This window comes from Nicotiana sylvestris, chromosome 9, assembly GCF_000393655.2.
Source record: "Nicotiana sylvestris chromosome 9, ASM39365v2, whole genome shotgun sequence".
Classification (NCBI taxonomy): Eukaryota; Viridiplantae; Streptophyta; class Magnoliopsida; order Solanales; family Solanaceae; genus Nicotiana; species Nicotiana sylvestris.
This window is the reverse complement of record NC_091065.1, coordinates 81,904,332-81,925,914: the sequence shown is the minus strand read 5'-3', so window position 1 is coordinate 81,925,914 and position 21,583 is coordinate 81,904,332. Positions and strand designations below refer to the sequence as shown.

The 21,583-nt window shown below is 38.1% G+C and overlaps 1 protein-coding gene across 1 annotated transcript; it reads left to right on the top strand.

Annotated features, from left to right (window-relative positions):
• The first annotated feature begins 20,672 nt into the window (after window positions 1-20,672).
• Window positions 20,673-21,368, top strand: LOC138877842 (secreted RxLR effector protein 161-like). Its single transcript, XM_070157485.1, has one exon. The coding sequence runs from the start codon at window positions 20,673-20,675 to the stop codon at window positions 21,366-21,368; it is 696 nt and encodes a 231-aa protein (XP_070013586.1).
• The last annotated feature ends 215 nt before the right edge of the window (window positions 21,369-21,583 follow it).

The following is a 21,583-nucleotide window of genomic DNA, read 5'->3' as shown; positions in this document are numbered from 1 at the left end:
TTAAAAAATTTACCAAAGACATAAGTTTCTTTGGAGAATAATACTTTAGATTTATTTGAACATCTAAGAAGTTTACCTCATCGTCATCTTCTTCTTCATCATCCTCATCAGAATTTTTCATCAATGCAAATAAGGAATCATATTTTACAGCTTTGCTTTCAATGGCCATCATGGAGGTGTCTTCCTGTTCATCATCACCCTCAAATTCACTAGAGGAATCTCCCCAGGCATCTAGAGATTGCTTTACAATATTATCAACGAACTCTCTTCTCTTGAACTTTTTGTCGAGAACCGAGTTCCTCTTTACCATCTTGTCAGCATTGTGTTTGTAATGGTCCTGATTGGGGAGAGGACAATCTTTGATAAAATGTCCTGGCTTTCTGCAGTTGTGACAACAATCTTATCCTTTATTATTTCTGCTAGAGCTGCACTTCTTGAGAATGCCTCCTTTTGTACGAACCATTTTCTGAAATCTTGGTGGTCTGTCGGTTGATTAACTTTCCTCGAAGTTTGGTAGAGCAGCCATGTAGATTCTTACTAGGTGTTAACCTTTTATAAAGAACCCGCTCTGATACTAATTGATACAAACTAAGCGTCCACCAAACTATATAGAGAACCAGGTTCTCTATTAGTTCTCACCGTAAGGAACAAACTGTAAAACCAAACAACATAGGGAACAAGGTTCTCTTTTGTTCCCATAGTAAATCGGCAGTAAATAAAGAACATAGAGTAAATTTACGTGGAAAACTTTCAGCTCAACGGGATTAAAAACCACGAACTACCTTTGTAAGATTTCAACTTCACAACTAAATAATCTTTTGATTACAACCTATTGTAATCTAGGAATTAACCTCTTAATCCCTCACTAACTTGTAACTACACTATTACAAGCCACTTTGTAATAACTCTATTACAAAGACTTAATCACTCACTAACTTGTAACAATACTATTACAAGCCAATAAATCTATTACAAAGACTTCACAACTCGACTAAGTCTAGCTAAGACACAAACACAAGGGTTTATGATTTATAAAGTGTTTCCTACACAATGCTTCTAACTAAGCTAAGTAGGAATTATAAGTGAAGAACAAAATAACAAAACTCAACAAACCTAAGGACTTAAGATATCTTCAATCTTTGGATATGGTCCTTGAGGTTGCAATAGCTTTGTTCTTGAGGGATGTGGTAGCTAGCACTTGAGAGAATATTTTCTTTTTGATTTTCAAGTATTCATGTGATTGTTTTACCTTCCTTGATGTTAATAATACATGTGTGACATCACTTACAATGATGATGTAATCACGAAATGTAAAATTCTTTCCACAGAAAGTTGACTGCTGCATTGTTCCTGTACTTTAGCGTGTGTAGGCAGCAACTTTCTAGTTGGAGAGTTGACTTCATATAGTCACCTCGGGAAATGGTAGGGACCTATTCCCACAGCTATTCCTTCGACTTTGAAGAGTTGAGCCATATCCCAAACTTGATCCGAACCTGGAACCTTGTGATCTTAAGGTCTTGAGAATGTTTAAAGCTGTAGAGTTGACTATACGATGACCAAGGGAACTAATCCATATCTTTTCCCTTATCTGATTTCATTTGAAAATTGAACCAGACATCTGACTGGTTACTCTGAACGCAAGAGAACTAATTGTATCAAATTCCTTATCTGGTTTTCTCATGAAGTTTGTCAAATCATCAAAACAAAAGACGCATAACTTATCAATTTTCTCCTTTTTAATGATGACAAATTTAGAATTGATATTCCCCCTTAGAACCATATCTCCACATTGTTACCCCTACGAATCAGCCATATTCCCTATGAGAACCAGACTAAAGGAACTGATCACCATGGGTTCTTCAAGATTGTTTGGCAAATCATCAAAACACAAAATAACATAACTTATCAATTTCCCCCTTTTTGATGATGGAAAACCCAAAATTAATGTTCCTCTTGAGAATGGGATTCCTCACATGTTTCCCTGCGGATCAGTCCTATAATCAACAAGTTATCATCAACGTTCAACGTTCCACCTGCGAAGTTGAGCTATCTTTCATGCACAACAACACATATCAATTCTATTCCGTTCTCCCCCTTTCGCATCATTGAAAAGAATAACAGAAGAAGCACAACTAGAAAGAATTTCAGTAATATTAACTCATACCACTTGGGCAACACAACATAAATAATAACAAGAACAACAAGTGAATGTCATTGCACAAAATAGAATGATTGCCCATAGTAGAGTAATTATAATAAAAGCACAGTAGTTTTAACAATACATAATATGACAATTTAACCAACTAAAGTAACAATGTCATCGAACATAGAGATAAAAAGAAGATAGGGATTTAAGGGAATTTGGAAGGAGTAAAAGACATTGATCAATGGGAAGGAGGAAAAGCAAGGGGCTAAGGCCTTGATGAGCTTGTCCATTCGTTCATTCACAATCCTTTAATCGATGATCATCTGCTCTCTTAGGTCCTCCACCTATTTCCTCAATCTTTCATTCTCACCCTTCAACTTAGCATTCTATTCTACTAAGGGTCCACGAGGACCTGGTTCTCTACCTATCTGAGCAGGCTGAACCATCAACTAGATCACCAAAAATGTCCCCAAGTTACTACTCATAAACAACAAACTCAGTTCCATGCACATATAGCATCAGAGTATCACAATAACATAGAAGGTTTTACTTCTTCTTCATATATGTTGGGACTTGGAGGAACAAAAAGGTGATTCTATATTTTTGGAACTCAACAATATCAAGAAGTTCCTCCATTTTCAGCAATATCAGAGTCAACACTCTTCCTAATAGCACATTCTGAGACTTCAGAGTCTTCTACCTCTCCAGACCCGATAACTCAACCTTTTTGCTTCTGTAAGGAACTAGGTTCCTCACTCACACTACCCTTTCTTTCCCTGAGCGGCCTTGCTCCCTCTTCTTCTTCTTAATTTGTTCACCCTTATCATCTGCTGCATCTTTCTCATCCAACTTTCTTTTCTTCATTTTTTTTTAAATTATTTCTCACAAGTGAAAATTTTTCCACTTCATACTCTCTTCCACGATCACCATATCAGTAGGTCATACCATTTCATCATCAATTAACCTATTTTTCATCAATCCCTTTTTACTGAATTGGAGGTTCATTTAAGCACAGAACCCAAGAGGAAAAGATCATCATCAAAATTAACATCCTAAGAAGTATTTGAGGGACCTCATTCAGTTCCCCCTTTTCTAGCACATTCACCGATTCCTCCATCCTTCAAGACTTCTACTAACTTAGCAACAATTTCAGCCTCACTCTCTAGAATATCAGATCTACCCTGTTCTTTTTCAGTTAAAGTCCCATCAAAATCTACCAAAGACTTCTTTGGTTTTGATTCAGATGGAGTTAGAGTTTTGAAAGGTGACAGAGTTGGGTTCACTTTTGGCATATTTGGAGAGAAGGATTCTTTTTCAGATATGGTTGATTTAGTTTTGAAGAAAAGAATCGATTTTAGTTGGGTGTGAGAGAAGGAAATGGTTTTTTGGGGCAACAGGTCAGTTCAGAAAAGGTTTAACATTTCAGACATCAAAAATTTGGAGAGAGATGGGAATAAATTAATGACATTACACTTCAGTAGTTTAAAAAGGTATATAAGTATTGAAGTGCCTACTAACTTGAGTCACAGGAACCAGGTTCCTTGATGGTCTTTGAAAATTGAGCAAAAACTCCTAGAAGGGTAATGTCACTCTTACTTGTTTTGTCCTAAAACTACCATGCATATATACCTGTAACAGTATACATTTGAGTTAAAAGTCGCAAAAAAAACACTTTTTACCATTGTACCTTTCCTTCTTAACATAACCAATCATCGAGGGACCAGGTCCTTAGTTAAGCTTGATCAACCCTAACTCTAGACGATTTCTTTCAAAGTGTTCACTGCTCAGCGCCTTGGTGAAGATGTCTGCTGCCCGGTCCTCCATCTTCCAAAACTTTATACAAATCAGAACCCTTTCAACATTATTCCTCAAAAAGTGATGTCGCACATCAATGTGCTTTGTGCTCTTATGTTGTACCGGGTTCAAGTTGTAAATACACCAAAGTCTTTAAGATGTAGCTTGATATGTAGTAGTTGAGCACAACAAGAAGAAACAACCACGTATTCAACTTTAGCAGTAGAAAGAGCCACACCGTTTGTTTCTTTGTACCCATGAGATCAAGTATGACCCTAGAAAATGTGCCATTCTAGATGTGCTTTTTCTATCTGCCAGATTTTTTACATAATCAGCATCAGTATATCCAACCAAGTCAAAAGAATCTCCTGAAAAATAGACGAGGACCAGGTTTTGCGTTCCCTTGCCATACCTCAAAATTCCCTTGGCACCCTTCAAGTGAGAGTGTTTTGGGCCAGGTTCCAATCACTATTCTATGAAGGCCTAGGGACCAGGTGCCACACTTGGTTCCTCTCAACTGATGGAGTTCTTCTTGCATAGCAGTTATCTAGTTAGCATTTTTCAATGCTTCTTTGATATTCTTAGGCTCGATTTCAGACTAGAACGCTGAGAGGAAAAACATGTTCCTTGCCTTAGAACTAGGTTGAATACCAGAGTCTAAGGATGTGATTACATTTTGAATGTATGTGAACTCTTTTGCTTCTAGTTGGATACTTGAACTTCAGAATTTGTAGGACTAGGTTCCTCCATATGTGAATCATCATTGACATCAACAGAATTATGACTTCTACTCTTTTGTTCTGCATCAGGAGTACCTAATACAGCATCAACAACCCTATGTTCAGCTTAAGTTGAGGTGACAGAGGGACCAGGTTCCTTTATGCCTTTTGGAGATTCTACTGCATCTCTTTCATCGCTCTACTTGACTTGACTCATCAAATCACTCTTTCCATTTGCAATATCTGTAGCTTCACCAGGAGCATTTGTGAATTTTCCATCTTCATCTTCTTTGTTATGTGACCCTTTGCCACCATTATTAAGAACAAAACATTTTGCATCTAAAGGCTCTCGGGTAAGTCATCTTGGCTTTCTCCCATTAAGTAGTTAATAGAGAGACTTCTCGAGAAGGGACCTGATCATGCACTTGTAGCAAGCAGTGTTGACTGCTTCAGCACGTGAACCAGGTCCTCCATAACCAACCTGTTCAATTAATAAAAACTCACATTCCCCAGTCATCTTCGCCATAACTCAACATCATCATCAATGACACTTATGCATGTTAGATCACCACCATGCAGAGACTTAAAATCAGAAACGTAAACATTCATGTATCTTTTGGCCATAAGCACCACCTCACCAGTTACAAGATTTGTGAATGTGCATATCTTGGACAAGAATTCCACTTTATATCCTTTGTTACATATCTGAGAAACACTCAAGAGACTGTACTTCAGGCCATTGACATAGTACACATTCTCAATTGAGTAAGTGAGTGATTTCCCAATCATTCCAACTCCTAGAGTGTACCCCTTTTAGCTATTTCCAAAGGGTACACTCTCTCCTTGTAAGGCCTTAAGTGAAAGGAAATCGTTTGTACTTCCAGTCATATTCTTTGAGCAGCCGCTATCCATGTAACCATTGTAGCCTTCTCCCTTTCACTGTCCCCTGCACAAAAAAATTAAGAGGTAGACTTAGGAATCCAAACGAGTTTGGGTCCCTTGTAATTAGGAAAGGGGTGAATTAGGGATCTTTTGGTCCCAGTAGGCATTATACATTTTTTATGTAAAGGACCAGGTTCCCTAACAGTAGTTACTTTTTCAGCAAAGACTTTGTTTTTTCTGTTGAGATTGGAATCTTGCCAAACAGGTTTCCTTAAAGTGCCCAGTATTGCCATAGTGAGTGCAAAGCCAATTATTAGGTATAGTAACGTACTTTCTGTGAGGATTGTAGGGAATTTTTTCCTTTTGGAACCCGATTCCCTGCCTTTTTCCCCCATTGTTGGTGTACATGGCTGTGATAGCATCAGAGGACCAGGTCCACTTAAGTGATTTTTCAAGATCACTCTTCACTCTTCCTAGTTCTTCCTGAAGTTGTTTGTTTTTCTCAAGCTCAGCACACAGGCTAGACTTCACTGAATTTAACTCACTTTCAAGTTTAAAGTGTGCCTCACTTGCAACTTCCTTTCCCTTTTGAGAATTTTCAGTCCTACTTTCCATTTTAAGTTCCCCAATTGTTTCCTTTAGGTCTACAACATCCACTAATATGTCATCTCTCTCATACTCAATATTAGCATTACTCTTAGTTAAAATGTCTTTTTCTTTCTTCAGACTCTCAATGGTTTCATCTAAGTCTACCACCACAACTACTAGATCTTCTCTCGATTGTTCTGCTTCTCCCAGTTGCACATTTAAGGCATCTTTATCATTTATAAGACTATGATACGCATCAATTAAAACATTTTCCAAAAACATAAGTTTTCTCAGAGAATAATACTTTAGATTTCTTTGAACAACTAAGAAGTTTACCACATCATCATCATCTTCTTCATCCTCATCAGAATTTTTCATCAATGCAAATATGGAATCATATTTTACAACGTTGCTTTCAATGGACATCATGGAGATGTCTGCCTGTTCATCATCACCCTCAGATTCACTAAAGAAATCTCTCCAGGCATCCAGAGCTTGCTTTACAATATTATCAGTGAACTCTCTTCTCTTGAACTTTCTGTCAGGAACCGGGTTCCTCTTAACCATCTTTTCAGCATTGTGTTTGTAATGGTCCTGATTCTGGAGAGGACAATTTTTGATGAAATGTCCTGGATTTCTGCACTTGTGACAACAATCGTATCCTTTATTGTTTCTACTAGAGCCGCCCTTCTTGGGAATGCCTCCATTTCTACGAACCATTTTCTAAAATCTTGGTGGTTTGTTGGTTGATTGACTTTCCTCGATGTTTGGTGGAGCATCCATGTAGATCCTTTCGAGGTGTTAACCTTTTAGAAAGAACCCGCTCTAATACAAATTGATAGAAACTCAGCATCCACCAAACTGTATAGAGAACTAGGTCTCTATCAATTCTCACCATAAGCAATAGACTGTAAAGCCAAATAGCATAGGGAACAAGGTTCTCTAATTGTTCCCACAGTAAATCGGCAGTAAATAAATAAAACATAGGAATTTTACGTGGAAAACTCTCAGCTCAACGGGATTAAAAACCACGACCTACCCTTGTAGGATTTCAACTTCACTACTAAACAATCTTTTGATTACAACCTATTGTAACCTTGGAATTAACCTCTTAATCCCTCACTAACTTGTAACTACACTATTACAAGCCACTTTGTAATAACTCTATTACAAAGACTTAATCACTCCCTAACTTGTAACAATACTATTTCAAGCCATGTTTTAATAACTCTATTACAAAGACTTCACAACTCGACTAACTCTAGCAAAGACACAAACACAAGGGTTTATGATTTACAAAGGGTTTCCTACATAATGCTTCTAACTAAGCTAAGTAGGAATTACAAGTGAAGAACAAAATAACAAAGACTCAACAAACCTAAGGACTTAAGATATCTTCAATCTTTGGATCTGGTCCTTGATGTTGCAATAGCTTTGTTCTTGAGAGATGTGGTAGCTAGCACTTGAGAGAATATTTTCTTTTTGATTTGCAAGTGTTCATGTGATTGTTTTACCTTCCTTGATGTTAATAATACATGTGTGACATCACTTACAATGATGATGTAAGCAGGGAAGGTAAAATTCTTTCCACAGAAAGTTGACTGCTGCACTGTTCCTGTACTGTAGCTTGTGTAGGCAGCAACTTTTCAGCTGGAGAGTTGACTTCATACAATCACCTCGGGAAATGGTAGGGACCTGTTCTCACAGCTATTCCTTTGACTTTGAAGAGTTGAGCCATATCCCAAACTTGATCCAAACCTGGAACCTTGTGATCTTAAGGTCTTGAAAATGTTTAAAGCTGTAGAGTTAACTATACGACGACCAAGGGAACTGATCCATATTTGTTCCCTTATCTGATTTCATTGAGAATTGAACCAGACATCTGACTGGTTACTCTGAATGTAAGAGAACTAATTGTATCAAGTTTCTTATCTGGTTTTCTTATGAAGTTTGTCAAATCATCAAAACAAAAGACGCATAACTTATCATCTTGCAAGGCTCTATTCTTGTGGTTAACTACTTCATTTTTTTGAGGTGATCTTGGGGTTGAGAAATTGTGAGTATATCCTTGATCATTGCAGAATTCTTCAAATGATCTGCCTTCAAATTCACCTCCATAGTCGCTTTGTATGGTTGAAATGAGATATCCCATTTCTCTATCAATTCTTTTGTAGAAAATCTCAAAGTATTTCAAGGCTTCATCTTTGTGAGATAAGAAAATCACGCATGTAAAACGTGAGTAGTCATCAATAATAACAAATTCATACCGTTTACCTCCAAAGCTGCCAGTTCTAGTAGGTCCAAATAAATCCATGTGTATTAACTATAAGGGCTTGGTTGTGGACACAATATCTTTAGGTTTGAAGGAGTTTTTGGTTTGTTTGCCAAGTTGGCATGCATCACAAACATTATTTCTCGAGAAGTTGAGTCTGGGAAGGCAAATAACTAGGTCATGTTTGGAGAGCTTTTTAATTAAGTGCATGCTTGTATGGCCAAGTTTCTTATGCCAAAGCCATGGATTATCAGATATGGTTGCCAAACAAATATGACCGTCTAGATTTTCTATAAAGTCTAGAATGTAAGCATTTTCATACCTTTTTCCTAGTAGAATGATTTTACCTATCTCATCCTCAATGGCACAACTTGTTTTCTTCAATTTGACTTCATATCTAGGATCACACAATTAGCTTATGCTCAAGAGGTTATAATTGAGTCCATCCACCAGATACACTTCTGTAATATCACAATTGTTATTGAATGGAATTGCACTGGTGCCAACGATATTACCTTTTCAATAATCACCAAATTTGAAATTTCCTCCATTTATTTTTTGTGACCTCTTTGAATATATTCTTGTCGCCCGTGATGTGAGTAGAACACGCACTATCTAAATACCATTTCCCTTTTCGACTCTTTCTGTGGTGCACCTGCAAAATATAATTTTCACCTTCTTTAAGGTACCCAAGTGGGTCCTTGTTGGTTAGTTCTAGTAATATTATGATTGTTATTGAGCTTCCAAATCCATCCTGAAATATTTGATTTTCGAAATCTATAAATGAAATACTTATGACCAGTCTTATTACAATAATGACACACATGGTTGGAATTAATTTTTGATCTACTGCTAGTGTTAGTACTTGGAGATCCAGTTTAATAGGTCTTTTTCCAGTTGACTTATAAGTCTCTTGGTTTGACCTGACAGAGCTGTGACTGGTGGATTTGCGGATGCTATTGAGTTTCAATTGCAATTCCTGAACATCCTCTTCAAGTATGTCTCTTTCAATTACACATACTTCAAGTTTAAGTTCTCAGTCCTTCTTTTCCATATTCAATCTCCTAAATTCATTTAGAATCTTTTGAGACACTTTTAGGGTGAGATCAAGAATATCTTGTAATTCATTGCATCTATCACATTCATATGGTATTAACTAACTAGTTTCACCACGTGCCATGAAGTAATTTTCAGTCGTCTCCTTGCTATCGTCATCTCATACATTTTCATCTGTCCAACATATCAAAAGAAACTATTAAGAAGTTAAATAGACAAGAGATTGACTAAATCACGTAGGAAATTTCAGATAAAAATAAGTAGAAGAGGATATTCTAGAGTCATAGGGTAGCTAACAATCTTGTTGCGCTCTTGTCTTAAACTGACTAATTGATTTATCTGGTTTGTTAATTTACAGGGTTAATGTTATTCGTAAAAATCTGTCGAGTTCTTACTCGCCTATTCAAGATAAGTTAATACCTATATGTCTATGTAATTAAGACTAACAAGAATGCATTTGCACTTCCTATATTTCAACCAAGCAAGACAATTAGGTATATTTCTATTCTAATTGCGAATCTGTTTCCCGATTCTCGGGTTCAAGAACTTGCTCTATTTAATCCTATATGAAATCTAGAATTTCCACCTTCGAGTTCAACTCTAGATTCGTAGGTAGTATTTCACTGTTCTAAATAATTAAGAACAAAATTAAATAAACAACCCAATATGATAAAATCAAACTCGTTAATTTAAAATTCAAATGTCAACATTCATGTAGCACCCATGACCCTAGAATAATAAGGTTATTAACCACTCATGTTCATAACAATCATCAAAATAATATTTTCAAACATAAAATCTATGCATACTAGAAGAAGAATGGAAGAATTGATCAAATCCATGCTCCCAGGTGTTTTGTACTTTTGTTCCTCTCTCAAAGTAGCGTCCCCCTTGCTAAAATAGCTTTAGGTTTGCTTTTATATGAGTTGGGGGCTACTTGGGGTACAAATAACCAGGGCAAACTAGGACACTTTCACGTCGCTAGCACCCAGGGTAGTGTGGGGTGCTAGCCCTGGCACTGGGTTTCTGAAGTTTCTATTTTAAGCGCCACAGGTAGCGCCCCACGCTGCTTGTGGCGCTGCACTGTGCACTTTTCCCTTTTCTTTCCATTTTTGCTTCAATTCGCGTACCTTCCTCCCAAGTTGCATTTGGATGATTCCTACACATAGAAATACCATAAATTAACACAAATCATTATACTACACATCCTAAATCTATGAGAGATGAGTAAAATGTGAGGTAATATACATAAAAATATGCATACTTTAAGCCGAATATCAATATCATTCTCAAAAATAGTCATGAAACATAGATTTGCAATTTCCTCATTATTTAAGCTATCTTCATCACGCCAATTTTCAAAGGATTTATTTTTGTAAAATCCTCTAGATGTTTATCTCTTGAGATCGGGGCATTCGGCTTGTATATGATCATATTTTCCACTACCACCCTATCTCAAGAGTCGACTTATTACCACTAAGCATCCTCAACTTTTACCTCACCAAAAAGAGAAGTTTACAACGGTACTAATCCGTCATGAGACCAAGTACCCTCACCACAAGAAAAAGAGTGAATATAGAAGTATCCCATACGTTCAAATATTCCATTGAACATAAATTAAGGACACTACACAATTGAACGAAATTTGCTTGCTCTCACAAAGAATTTCATATGCATCCCGTGGACACACCATAATCTTTCCCGTAGTGTACATCTCTACTAATCTAAGCTAGCCAAATCTAGAATCAATTTGGACTTTAAGGTTGTAATGTATGCTAAGGGACAGGTAGGATAAATTTAGGGATAGTGACTAACCCTCTTAAGCAATTTAATACACTACAAGCAAGAATCGAGCACTTTTCTTCTCAACCAATTCACTCGCTAGAAACCATACTCAATCTAGCCCTTTCTTCAATTAAGCACTCTACATCCCCACTAGCACGCATTATTAAGATTAGGACGTGTGTTCTTTTCTTTCTTCTTCTTTTTTTCTAATTTCTGATATCAACATTGTTTGTCTCATTTTGTTTTCTTGAAATTTGTTTTCTTTTTTTTTCTACACACTCTCCATACATTAAGGCTCATCGGTTAGTGACATTTTTCATGCTTTTAGTTCACCTTATAGACCTTTCCATTGTTCTACTCGAAAGCTACTTCCCAAATCTCTCACCTTACTTCTTTTAGCGCCTAAGTGCCTTCGGAGGTAAAGGTTCGACAAGCTCAAATTAAGAACAAAATAGAGATATGGCTTGTAGTGTGGGTGCCAAAAAAGAGGTCTATAGACTCAAAGGGGCTAGCAACGGAGTTTTTTTATTTGTGAGTCACAAACACTTCTATGATCAAGCAAGAAACGCCTACGTCATCTCCTAGACTAGTACAAGTTAATGATTTCGCTTCGATTAACATACGAGGCAAGTTCTAGTCTACACAGGATAGCATAGAATATCACGAATCCTCATACATACATTGCACATGACTCAATCAAGACGATTATGTACAACTCTCAATTCAAGAAGCACAAAATAGATGAGAAATTTTAAGCAATACTGCACTAGGTAACATATAAGTCAAAAAAATGAGAAAAAGGAGTAACAGAGTAGGCTAATTATTTTGCTTAGGCATTACAATCCAAATTAAATATTCAGGAAGACAGAGCACATGTCATAGCTTAATGTGCCAGCACAAAACATGTCAACAGGTATCTCAGAGCACCTCAGTTTTCTCTACTCCTAAAAAAATGAAAAAAAAAACAAAGAACCCAATTCAAGCTACAGCGTTGGAAAATAACAAGCGTCCAAAGAAAACCAAGGGATTCTACCTAACTATCCTAACAAAAACAAAAGAAAATCTTTTTGGTATTTTTAATCGGACTGTAATCCCTCAAAAAAATTGTTCAACACATCTATCATCGGGAAAAGTCTGAGCTTTTTCTTATTTGTTTTTTATAAATACTACTAACTAATTAGACTATATTAGTTCAAGACTAAGCTAAAAAACAAAAACAAAACAATTTTATGTAGTTACAAGTCAGGAAGTATTTCCCCGTTCCACACTTAGATAATACATAGTCCTCGATGCATAAACAAATTCAAAAAAAAGTAAGGTGAAAAGAAATAGCTCCTTGTTAGTCGGATTCCTCCTCCTCAGAATGCCCACCAGCCGCAGCTTCGGGCTCATCATTATCATCCGCTCCTAGGGGCACCAAAGCCATGGGCCCCGTGACTTTATAACCAATCTCATCCTCATCATCGGATCCTTTGTGGGTGTTCTCATCCAGAGACGGGTGAATGGGATTTCCCGGCGCAATTCCCAACATCTCCTTGGAAGAACTAGAGAGATCATTTCATAGATGCATGCGCTCTTCATCCGACACCACTAGCCTGCTCATTAACACATTGATAGAACTATAAAGATATCTGTTGAAGTTTTCGTCCATCTCATTCCTTGCAGTCTGGCTTAGCTTTGACGTAGACTCCAACAAGGACATAATGTCCAGTAATCCCTTTGGTGCCTCCACCACCTCATCATAGCCTAGGTACTCTGGTACCCCACAGGATAACATGTACTGTGTTAGGAAGTTGCCAAAGAGAAATCTTTTGATCTTGTGCCCAAAGCGGGTGTAGGCCATCTCCCCTAGCATAATCTCAACCACATTGATGGGTCGCCCAGTCATCAGAAAAAACATTACACACACTCGATCTTGAGTGCATTCACTATTGTGCTTAACAGGCATAAATCTAGCCTGCATGAAGTTTTGCCATACCATGGCAGTCTTGTTGAAGTCGAAACGGATCATCTCAAGATGGGCATCCCGCTTAGTCAGCGTCTGCTTTTTATTAGAATCTATGCCACAAAGCATGTGATGTATTGCCTGGTAGCTTAGGCATTTGACAAACTTTTGTAGCTTCCGTGAATTAGGTTTACCAACTCCCAAAAAGTTTCACAAGGATCGCCTATCCATTGGTATCTCTTTTCCGCGGACCCATGATTTGAACAAGTCCCCATTCCAATTGGCATAAATTTCTCGCACCATGCTCAAATTTGCATGGCCCAAGCATTCTATGAGTTTATCCATCTTAATTTCTACCAATCGGGCAAGAACATCCAGGAAGTTTTTTCTCGAGCATTCACATTAATCCCTATTTCGGAGATGTATCGCCCATATGGCACAAAGTTATTATGCCATTGGATTGCATTGCCACGAACTATATCCAAATGAGGCCTTGGTCCTTATGGTACCTTTTTTGACCCGCTAGCAACCTGATTTCCCTTAGCTTGTCGGGAAGAACCTTCACCATGCTTGCATTTTTTGGGAGGGGGAGCAGTAGTAAAGGACTTTTCCACTCCTTTTACCTGGGCAGCACTATCACGAGCCATAGCAACCTATACATGATAAACATGAATGTGAGAATGAAGTAAGACATTCGCCCAAGGTCATAGTGATAGGCAAAGATGACCCCACACTTAAAACCGAAGGTTACATATAAGCTACTCATAATAGTGGTTCAAAGTGCACATAAGTTGCACCACAAGGCGATGGGTACTCAAGACTTCCCCATGCCACACAATTCAAGTTGTCAAACATGGCCATGACTTAGTCGCAGTGCAAGCAAGCAATGCTTGAGTCCAAATTACTACAACTAGTATAGTCCACTAACTACTTCTAACAAGGTGCTACAAGATACATTACACATGATACAAGGTGTGGGTAGTATGACTATGGTATGGAGAGCATGCAACACGAGCTTCGTATTATGTAAAACCACCCCCAAACACCTCACACTTATCCCAACATCATATACAATGACACTCGGTTACTTAGACTTCACCGGTGCACAATTCACCCTTTTCAAAAAATTTAGCAAACACATGGTGGGCATCATTTTTGTTTCTCTTTTTTCAACATTGGTGGAACAATGTGGCCATATTTTAAATGAAGTAGGAGGAATTGTAGTTTACTACTTCATACACAACTTCACAACTAATTTCACTAATCAAGTTGCACATAGAGGCCACCCACCACAACACATTAAATCTTAAAGAACCCTAGGGTGAATTTTGACGTAGGGGTCGTTTGGGATGGGTAAGTAGCACTACATACTAAAAAATTGCAAAAGACAAGAAAAAGAGAAAAAGAAAAACATACCTTTGAGTTTGAGATGAAAACAAGTAATGAACAATGGAGAACTTCAGAGAGAGATAGAGAGAGAGAGAGGCAGAGAGAGAGAGATAACGGGCAGAGAGAAAGAGTGGAACGAACAAGCGAGGAGAGAGAAAAAAGGGGGGAGGTAGGATTTTATGTTATTGTAATTAGAAGAGAAATGGGAATGGGTTATGGGTTACATAATGAGTGTAAATGGGTGTGGGTCGGGTTAACGGGTTAGATAATGCAACAAAAAAATTGAAAACGAAAAAAAAAATTAAAAAAATTAAAAGGATTACCTGACCCCCAGCCTAGCACTGCACGCTAGGCTGCGCGCTGAGGGCTGTTTTATGTAAAGTTCACCCCAGGCAGTGTGGGGTGCTGGCATGGGCGCTATTTTACAGAACTTTTTTTACATACCCCTACCCGAGTACTTAATATATACATTATACACACCCCACACCATTCTCATCTATGATTTCTATAACTACAAAGAAAACAAAAAATCTAGTCTACTCTGACTAAAAAAACAAAATGCTAAGCTTCAAGAGCATTAAAAATTGGTTTGCCTCCCAACAGCACCTAATTTAACGTCGTGGCACGACGCAACATGTTTTTCAAGCATCGGCCAAGTCCACCGAGGTCTTCTGACGTACAATGTCACCACCCTAATATTATTTTACTCTCTGCCCATTTATCAAGAATGTACCACTTGAACTTGTATCATGCAATTCCACCGCTCCATAAGGCTTCTCAGTAACTGCTTCGAAAGGACCCGCACATCGAGACTTAAGCTTTCCAGGGAAAATCTTCAACCTCGAATTAAACAGGAGAAATTTTTTACCTGTCTCACACTCGCGATGTTGGATGTGCTTATCATGCCACCTCTTGATCTTTTCTTATAAAATTTTGCATTTTTGTACGGGGTGCAATCGAAACTCATCAAGCTCGTTAAGCTGTAACAACCTCTTCTCGCTGGCTAAGTCTATATCCATATTTAGATTTTTAATTACCCAATAGGCTTTGTGTTCAAGCTCGACGGGCAAGCGGAAAGCCTTTCCATAGACCAACTTATACGGAGATGTCCCTATGGGGTGTTATATGCAGTTTGATATGCCCATAATGCACCGTCAAGCTTTCCGGCCCAGTCCTTCCTATTTCCACTTACCGTTTTCTCCAGAATTTGCTTCACCTCTTTGTTTGACACTTCCACTTGACCACTCGTTTGGGGATGATAGGCAGTGGCAACCTTGTTCTTAACTCCATACTTTTCTAGAACATTGTTCAACAAATTGTTATAGAAGTGCATTCCTCCGTCACTTACCAGCACCCTTGGAGTCCCAAAGCATGTGAAGATGTGTTTTTACAAAGTTTACCACTATCTTTGCGTTATTAGTAGGAAGAGCAATGGACTCTACCCACTCAGACACATAGTCGACCGCCAGCAAGATGTATATGTGACCATTAGAGTATGAGAAAAGTCTCATGAAATAAATCCCCCAAACAATAAACATCTCCACTGCTAGAATATTTTGCAAAGGCATCTCATGCTTCTTCGTAATTGTTCTAGTTCTTTGGCACCTATCACCCTTTTTAACAAAGGCGTGTAGATCCTTAAAAAAATTTGGCCAATAGAAACCCAATTGCAGTACTTTTTGGGTGGTTCTATCCCTACCATGATGACCCCCATATGCTGAAATGTGACAGTCATGTAATATTGCATTAGAGCCTCACATCATGTAGAAATATTCTTCTGTTATCGGGTGTAAATTCTGGTGGCATTATCCCACTTGCAATAAAGTTCACATAGTCTACATACCACCAGACTGCACTCAAGGTAACTTCCAATAATGTCTCATTTGGAAAGGTTTCCTTGATAGAACCTCCCTCAGCTACATGGTTCCGATTTTATAATCTGGACAAGTGATCAACCACTTAAGTTTCTATTCATTTCGATCTCGGATCTCTAGGTCAAATTCTTGCAAGAGGAGAAGCTATCGAATCAGCCTCGTCTTGTCGTCTCTATTTTCAAGCAAAAACCTTATAGCTGAGTGATATGTGTAGACGATGACTTTGGTTCCCACTTGATAGGATCTGAACTTGTCAAACGCCCACACCACTGCAAGCAACTCTTTTTCAGTAATAGTGTAGTTCACCTGGGCTGTATTTAGAGTTTTGCTAGCATAATAATGGAGTGAAAAAATTTATCCCTCTTTTGTCCCAAAACATATCTTGCAACATCACTCACATCACACATCAACTCAAATGGCTACGACCAATTCGGGGTAATTATAATTAGCTCAATCACCAATCTTTTCTTCAGTTCCTCAAATGCTTAAGACAAGCATCATCAAATTTAAAGGGGATATCTTTCTCAAGAATCTTGCATAGAGGAGAAGAAAATTTTGAAAAATCTTTAATGAAACAACAATAAAAACCTTCATGGCCCAAGAAATTGCGGATGCCCTTAACGGATGTTGGTAGGGGTAATTTTTCAATTGCCTCCACCTTTTCTGAATCCACCCGCAAACCATTTTTGGACACCTAGTTCCCCAAGACTATACCTTCTCGTACCATGAAATGACATTTTCCCAGTTTAGCACCAAGTTTGTCTCTTCACACCTAACAAGCACTTTATAAAGGTTCATCAAACAATTATCAAAAGAATACCCAAACACAAAAAAATCATCCATGAACACTTCTACAAATCTTTCAACCATGTCAGTAGAAATAGCTATCATACACCTTTAAAAAGTCGCAGGTGCATTACAGAAACCAAAGGGCATTCTCTCGAACGCATACATGTCATAGGGACACGTAAATATAGTCTTCTCTTGGTCTTCTGGGCTATAACAATCTGACTATACCCCGAATAGCCATCTAGGAAATAAAATTATTCCTATCCAGCTAATCTATCAAGCATTTGGTCAATAAAGGGGAAGGAAAAGTTATCCTTGCGGGTGACATTGTTTAATTTTTTATAATCTATATAAATTCTCCACCCAGTCATAATACTTGTGGGAATCAATTCATTATTTTCATTAACCAATACAGTCATCCCCCTTCTTAGGCACACGTTGGACGAGGTTTACCCATTTGCTATCAGAGATTAGAAATACAATACCTGTATCAAGCTACTTAATCACATCTTTTCTTACCTCCTCTTTCATGATTGAATTTATGCAGCGTTGGTGCTCTACACTTGTCTTGTCCTTGCTCCATGAGGTTTTATGCATGTAGAAGGCCAGACTAATGCCTATAATGTCAGACATCGTCCAACCAATTGCTCACTTGTGCTCATGCAGCACTCTTAACAACTTTTCTTCCTACAATTTAGACAAGTCAGAGGAAACAATAATAGGTAGAGTGTCAAAACCACTCAAATAAGCATATTGAAGGTGAGGGGGCAACGATTTAAGTTCCAATTTTTTAGACTCTTCAATCGATGGCTTTGGTGGAGGCCCACTCGGCCTACTTAAGGGCTCAAAGGGGTTTAATCCCTACATGTAGACACATGTACTATATGTATCATCTCCTCAACCTCATCATCAATCTCAAATCTATCGAACAATATGAGTGATTTCTCTGGAGAATCGTCTAGGTATACACTTGTGGCTATAAGTTGCTTATCCACCTCCACAACAGATATCATAGCGAGCTCCTCGTAATGGTGGGGAAGTTGAATCGCCTTGTAGACATTGAAAACTGCTTCATCATTGTCCATCTTCATAATCATTTTTCCTTCTCTCACTTTAATAATTGCATCACCTGTAGCCAAGAGAGGTCGTCCCAATATGATTCGAACTTGTTCATCCTCCTCATAATCTAGGATAATGAAGTCCGTTGGGGAAATGAATTTCCTAATCTACAATAACATATTTTCAATCAGTCATTCAGGGTAAGCTATTGATCTATCAGCTAGTTGCAACATCACAATAGTTGGTCTTGGAGCTCCCATACCCAATTGCTTGAAAAAGACAAAGGCATCAGATTTATGTTCGTCCCCATATCACAAAGAGCACGACCCACATCAATATTACCAATCCGCACAAGGATGGTGAAGCTGCCAGGGTCCTTAAGCTTTTGAGGAAGCTTGTTTTGGACCCTCAAAGTGCACTACTTTGTAAGTGCAACTATCTCAAATTCAGCAAATATCCTCTTATGAGCCACTATATCTTTTATGTACTTAGCATATTTTGGAATTTCACAAAGTACATCCATCAATGAAAGATTTAATTTAACCTGGCTCAACATAGAGAGAAATTTGTTAAACATGCGATCATTATTCTTCTACTGTGACCTTTGAGGAAAAGGTGGTGGTGGCCATACAGCACACATTGGCTCTAAACTTGCATCATCTTTCTTTGACTAGTGTGTTACCTCAGGAATCAACTCCCCCTTAGGTATAGGCTTATCTCTTCTCTTATTTGGTGTTTCTTCCAATTCCCTCCCATTTCTAAGTGTGACTGCATTAACTTGAAAGTTCTTCTCTGTATCACTAGGAAGAGCGCTTGTAGGCCTAGTATTTTTATTTGACGCTAGCTGCCCCATTTGTCTCTCAAGATATCTAAAATTGGTTCTCAATTGTTGATTATCAAACAATAATTTCTTCAACAGGTCATTCGTACTCTCCTCTACTTTTTGGGGTGACTTCTGAGGTTAACTATAATTTCCTTGGGGCCTATACTTATTCTGATTCATCTAATTTCCACCCTAGGAGAAGTTAGGATGATTCTTCCAATTTGGGTTGGTAAGTGTTCCCATATTGTGCATGATTTATAAGACCTCTACTCTGTTTCCCCCACATAATAGATGGATTCAAGATTCATGGGACATATGTCACTCGTGTGACCGTCACCATATAATTTACAGCAAGTAGACATCTATTGCATATATTGCATTTGGTGCATTGTCATTCTATTCATCTGATTTGCTAATTTCACTATATTTGATCTCATGACTAAGAAGTCATCAAGCTCAATTACACCGGCTATCTTCTATTGAAGTACTCTTTGTGATTCCCCATCTTCTTGCTAATTATTATCATTAGCAATGAAATTGTTTAGCAGGATTTGGATTTCACTATATGGCCTTGCCATGCAACTACCCCCATAAGCTAAGTCAAGATTCATCTTTGATGACTCGTCCAACCCATCAACAAAAGTATGACCCAACACCTCATCAATCTGACAGTGATGTGGGCAATCTCTGAGTAGCTACTTGTATCTTTCCCAAGCTTGACAAAGAGTCTCGCCATCACATTGTCGGAGCCCAAGAATATGGCTCCTTAGCAACTTTGTCTTCTTAGTGGGAAAAAACTTGATTAAGAATTTTCTTGCTAGATCATCCTAAGTGTGGATCCAGTTTGGGGGCTACTTTTGCAACCATTCTTTAGCTTACCCCAGCAGTGAAAAGGGGAATAATGTCAGCCTGACGTAGTCCTTGGAAGCGATTGGATAATTGTAAGTATCCGTAATTTCTAGGAAGTTCTGAATGTGCCGTTGCGGGTCTTCTTGAGATAGACCCACATACTTCCCTGTGGACTGAATCAGTTGTACTATGAACTATTTTAGTTCAAAGTTACCCGTGATATCATGCTTCACAATAGCCTATGTCATATTAGCAAGATTAGGCCTTGCGACTTCTATCATTGATGCTCTTCATTACTTGCCATCTCTAGTGGTTGTGGTTGAACTACAATGTCCAACTCTCTTTCTGTTCTAGTTCTAGCTTTGACTTTCCTCCTCACCTTGTGAAGTGTTCGTTCTATTTCAAGATCAAGAGGAAGGAGGTTGTTTGCTCTTCTACTCCTCCGCATTGAAGAGAAGAGCCTGCGATAACATAAATAAGGCAAACTGAAAATTAATACTCAAACAAATAACTAATAAAAGCTTAACTCATACAAGTAGCATGATGGGGGAGCTAAATTTCTTCTTGGGTCTTCAAGTAAAGCAGTCCACAGAGGGTACATTCATTTATCAGTAGAAATACATCAAGGATCTTTTGAAGAGGTTTGATATGGAAGCATTAAATATGACAGACACTCCCATTGCTACGACTACTCAATTCGACATGGATGAAACTAGATCTCCTGTAAATCAAACTGTGTATAGAGATATTATTTGGTCTTTTCTCTATCTCACTACTAGTAGACCCGATATTGTCTTTAGTGTGGGGCTATGTGCAAGGTTTCAATCAAATCCCAAGGAATCTCATCTGAAGGCTACCAAAAGAATTTTGAGATACCTTAAGGGAACACAGGACCTGGTCCTGTATTACCCCTCAGGTGACAGTTTTAATCTTATTAGGTATGATGATTCTGACTATGTAGGTTATCTTGTGGACAGGAAAAGTACTTCTGGAATGGCTCAATTTCTAGGATCATGTCTCATTTCTTGGGGCACAAGGAAGCAAAACTCAGTGGCTCTTTTAACAGCTAAAGCAGAATATGTAGTTGCAGCCTCCTGTTGTGCTCAGCTCCTATGGATTAAACAGCAACTAGAGAACTTTGGGGTATTTACTAAATGTGTGCCTCTTCTATGTGATAACACCAGTGCACTCAACATGGCTAATAATCTAGTCCAACACAATAGAACCAAGCACATTGATATGGGGCATCATTTTCTAAGGGACAATATGGAGAAAGGGCTGATCTGTATGAAGTTCTGCAGTACAGAAGACCAAATTGTAGATATCTTCACCAAAGCATTGAGTAGGGAACATTTTGAAAGAAACAGGGTGAAGCTAGGGCTATTGAAGCCTAATTGAGAACCTGATTCCCCATCAGTTGGCTATGAAAATCACCTTCAGGTAAAGTTAGCTAAAGTGTTTTCTGGCTAAGTCTAACTCACTTCAATATCGTTGCAGGTAAACACACATAATGATTATAAAAGCTATAGATACATCGCATGGGTGATAAAAGAGGATTGCAATTTTCAGTGACAAGTCAAGAACCTGGTTCTTGTACCAAAAGGTTAGTAGTT

Excerpts from the sequence above, each read along its gene's own strand:
- LOC138877842 (XM_070157485.1), top strand. The coding sequence starts at position 20,673 with ATGGATGAAACTAGATCTCCTGTAAATCAAACTGTGTATAGAGATATT.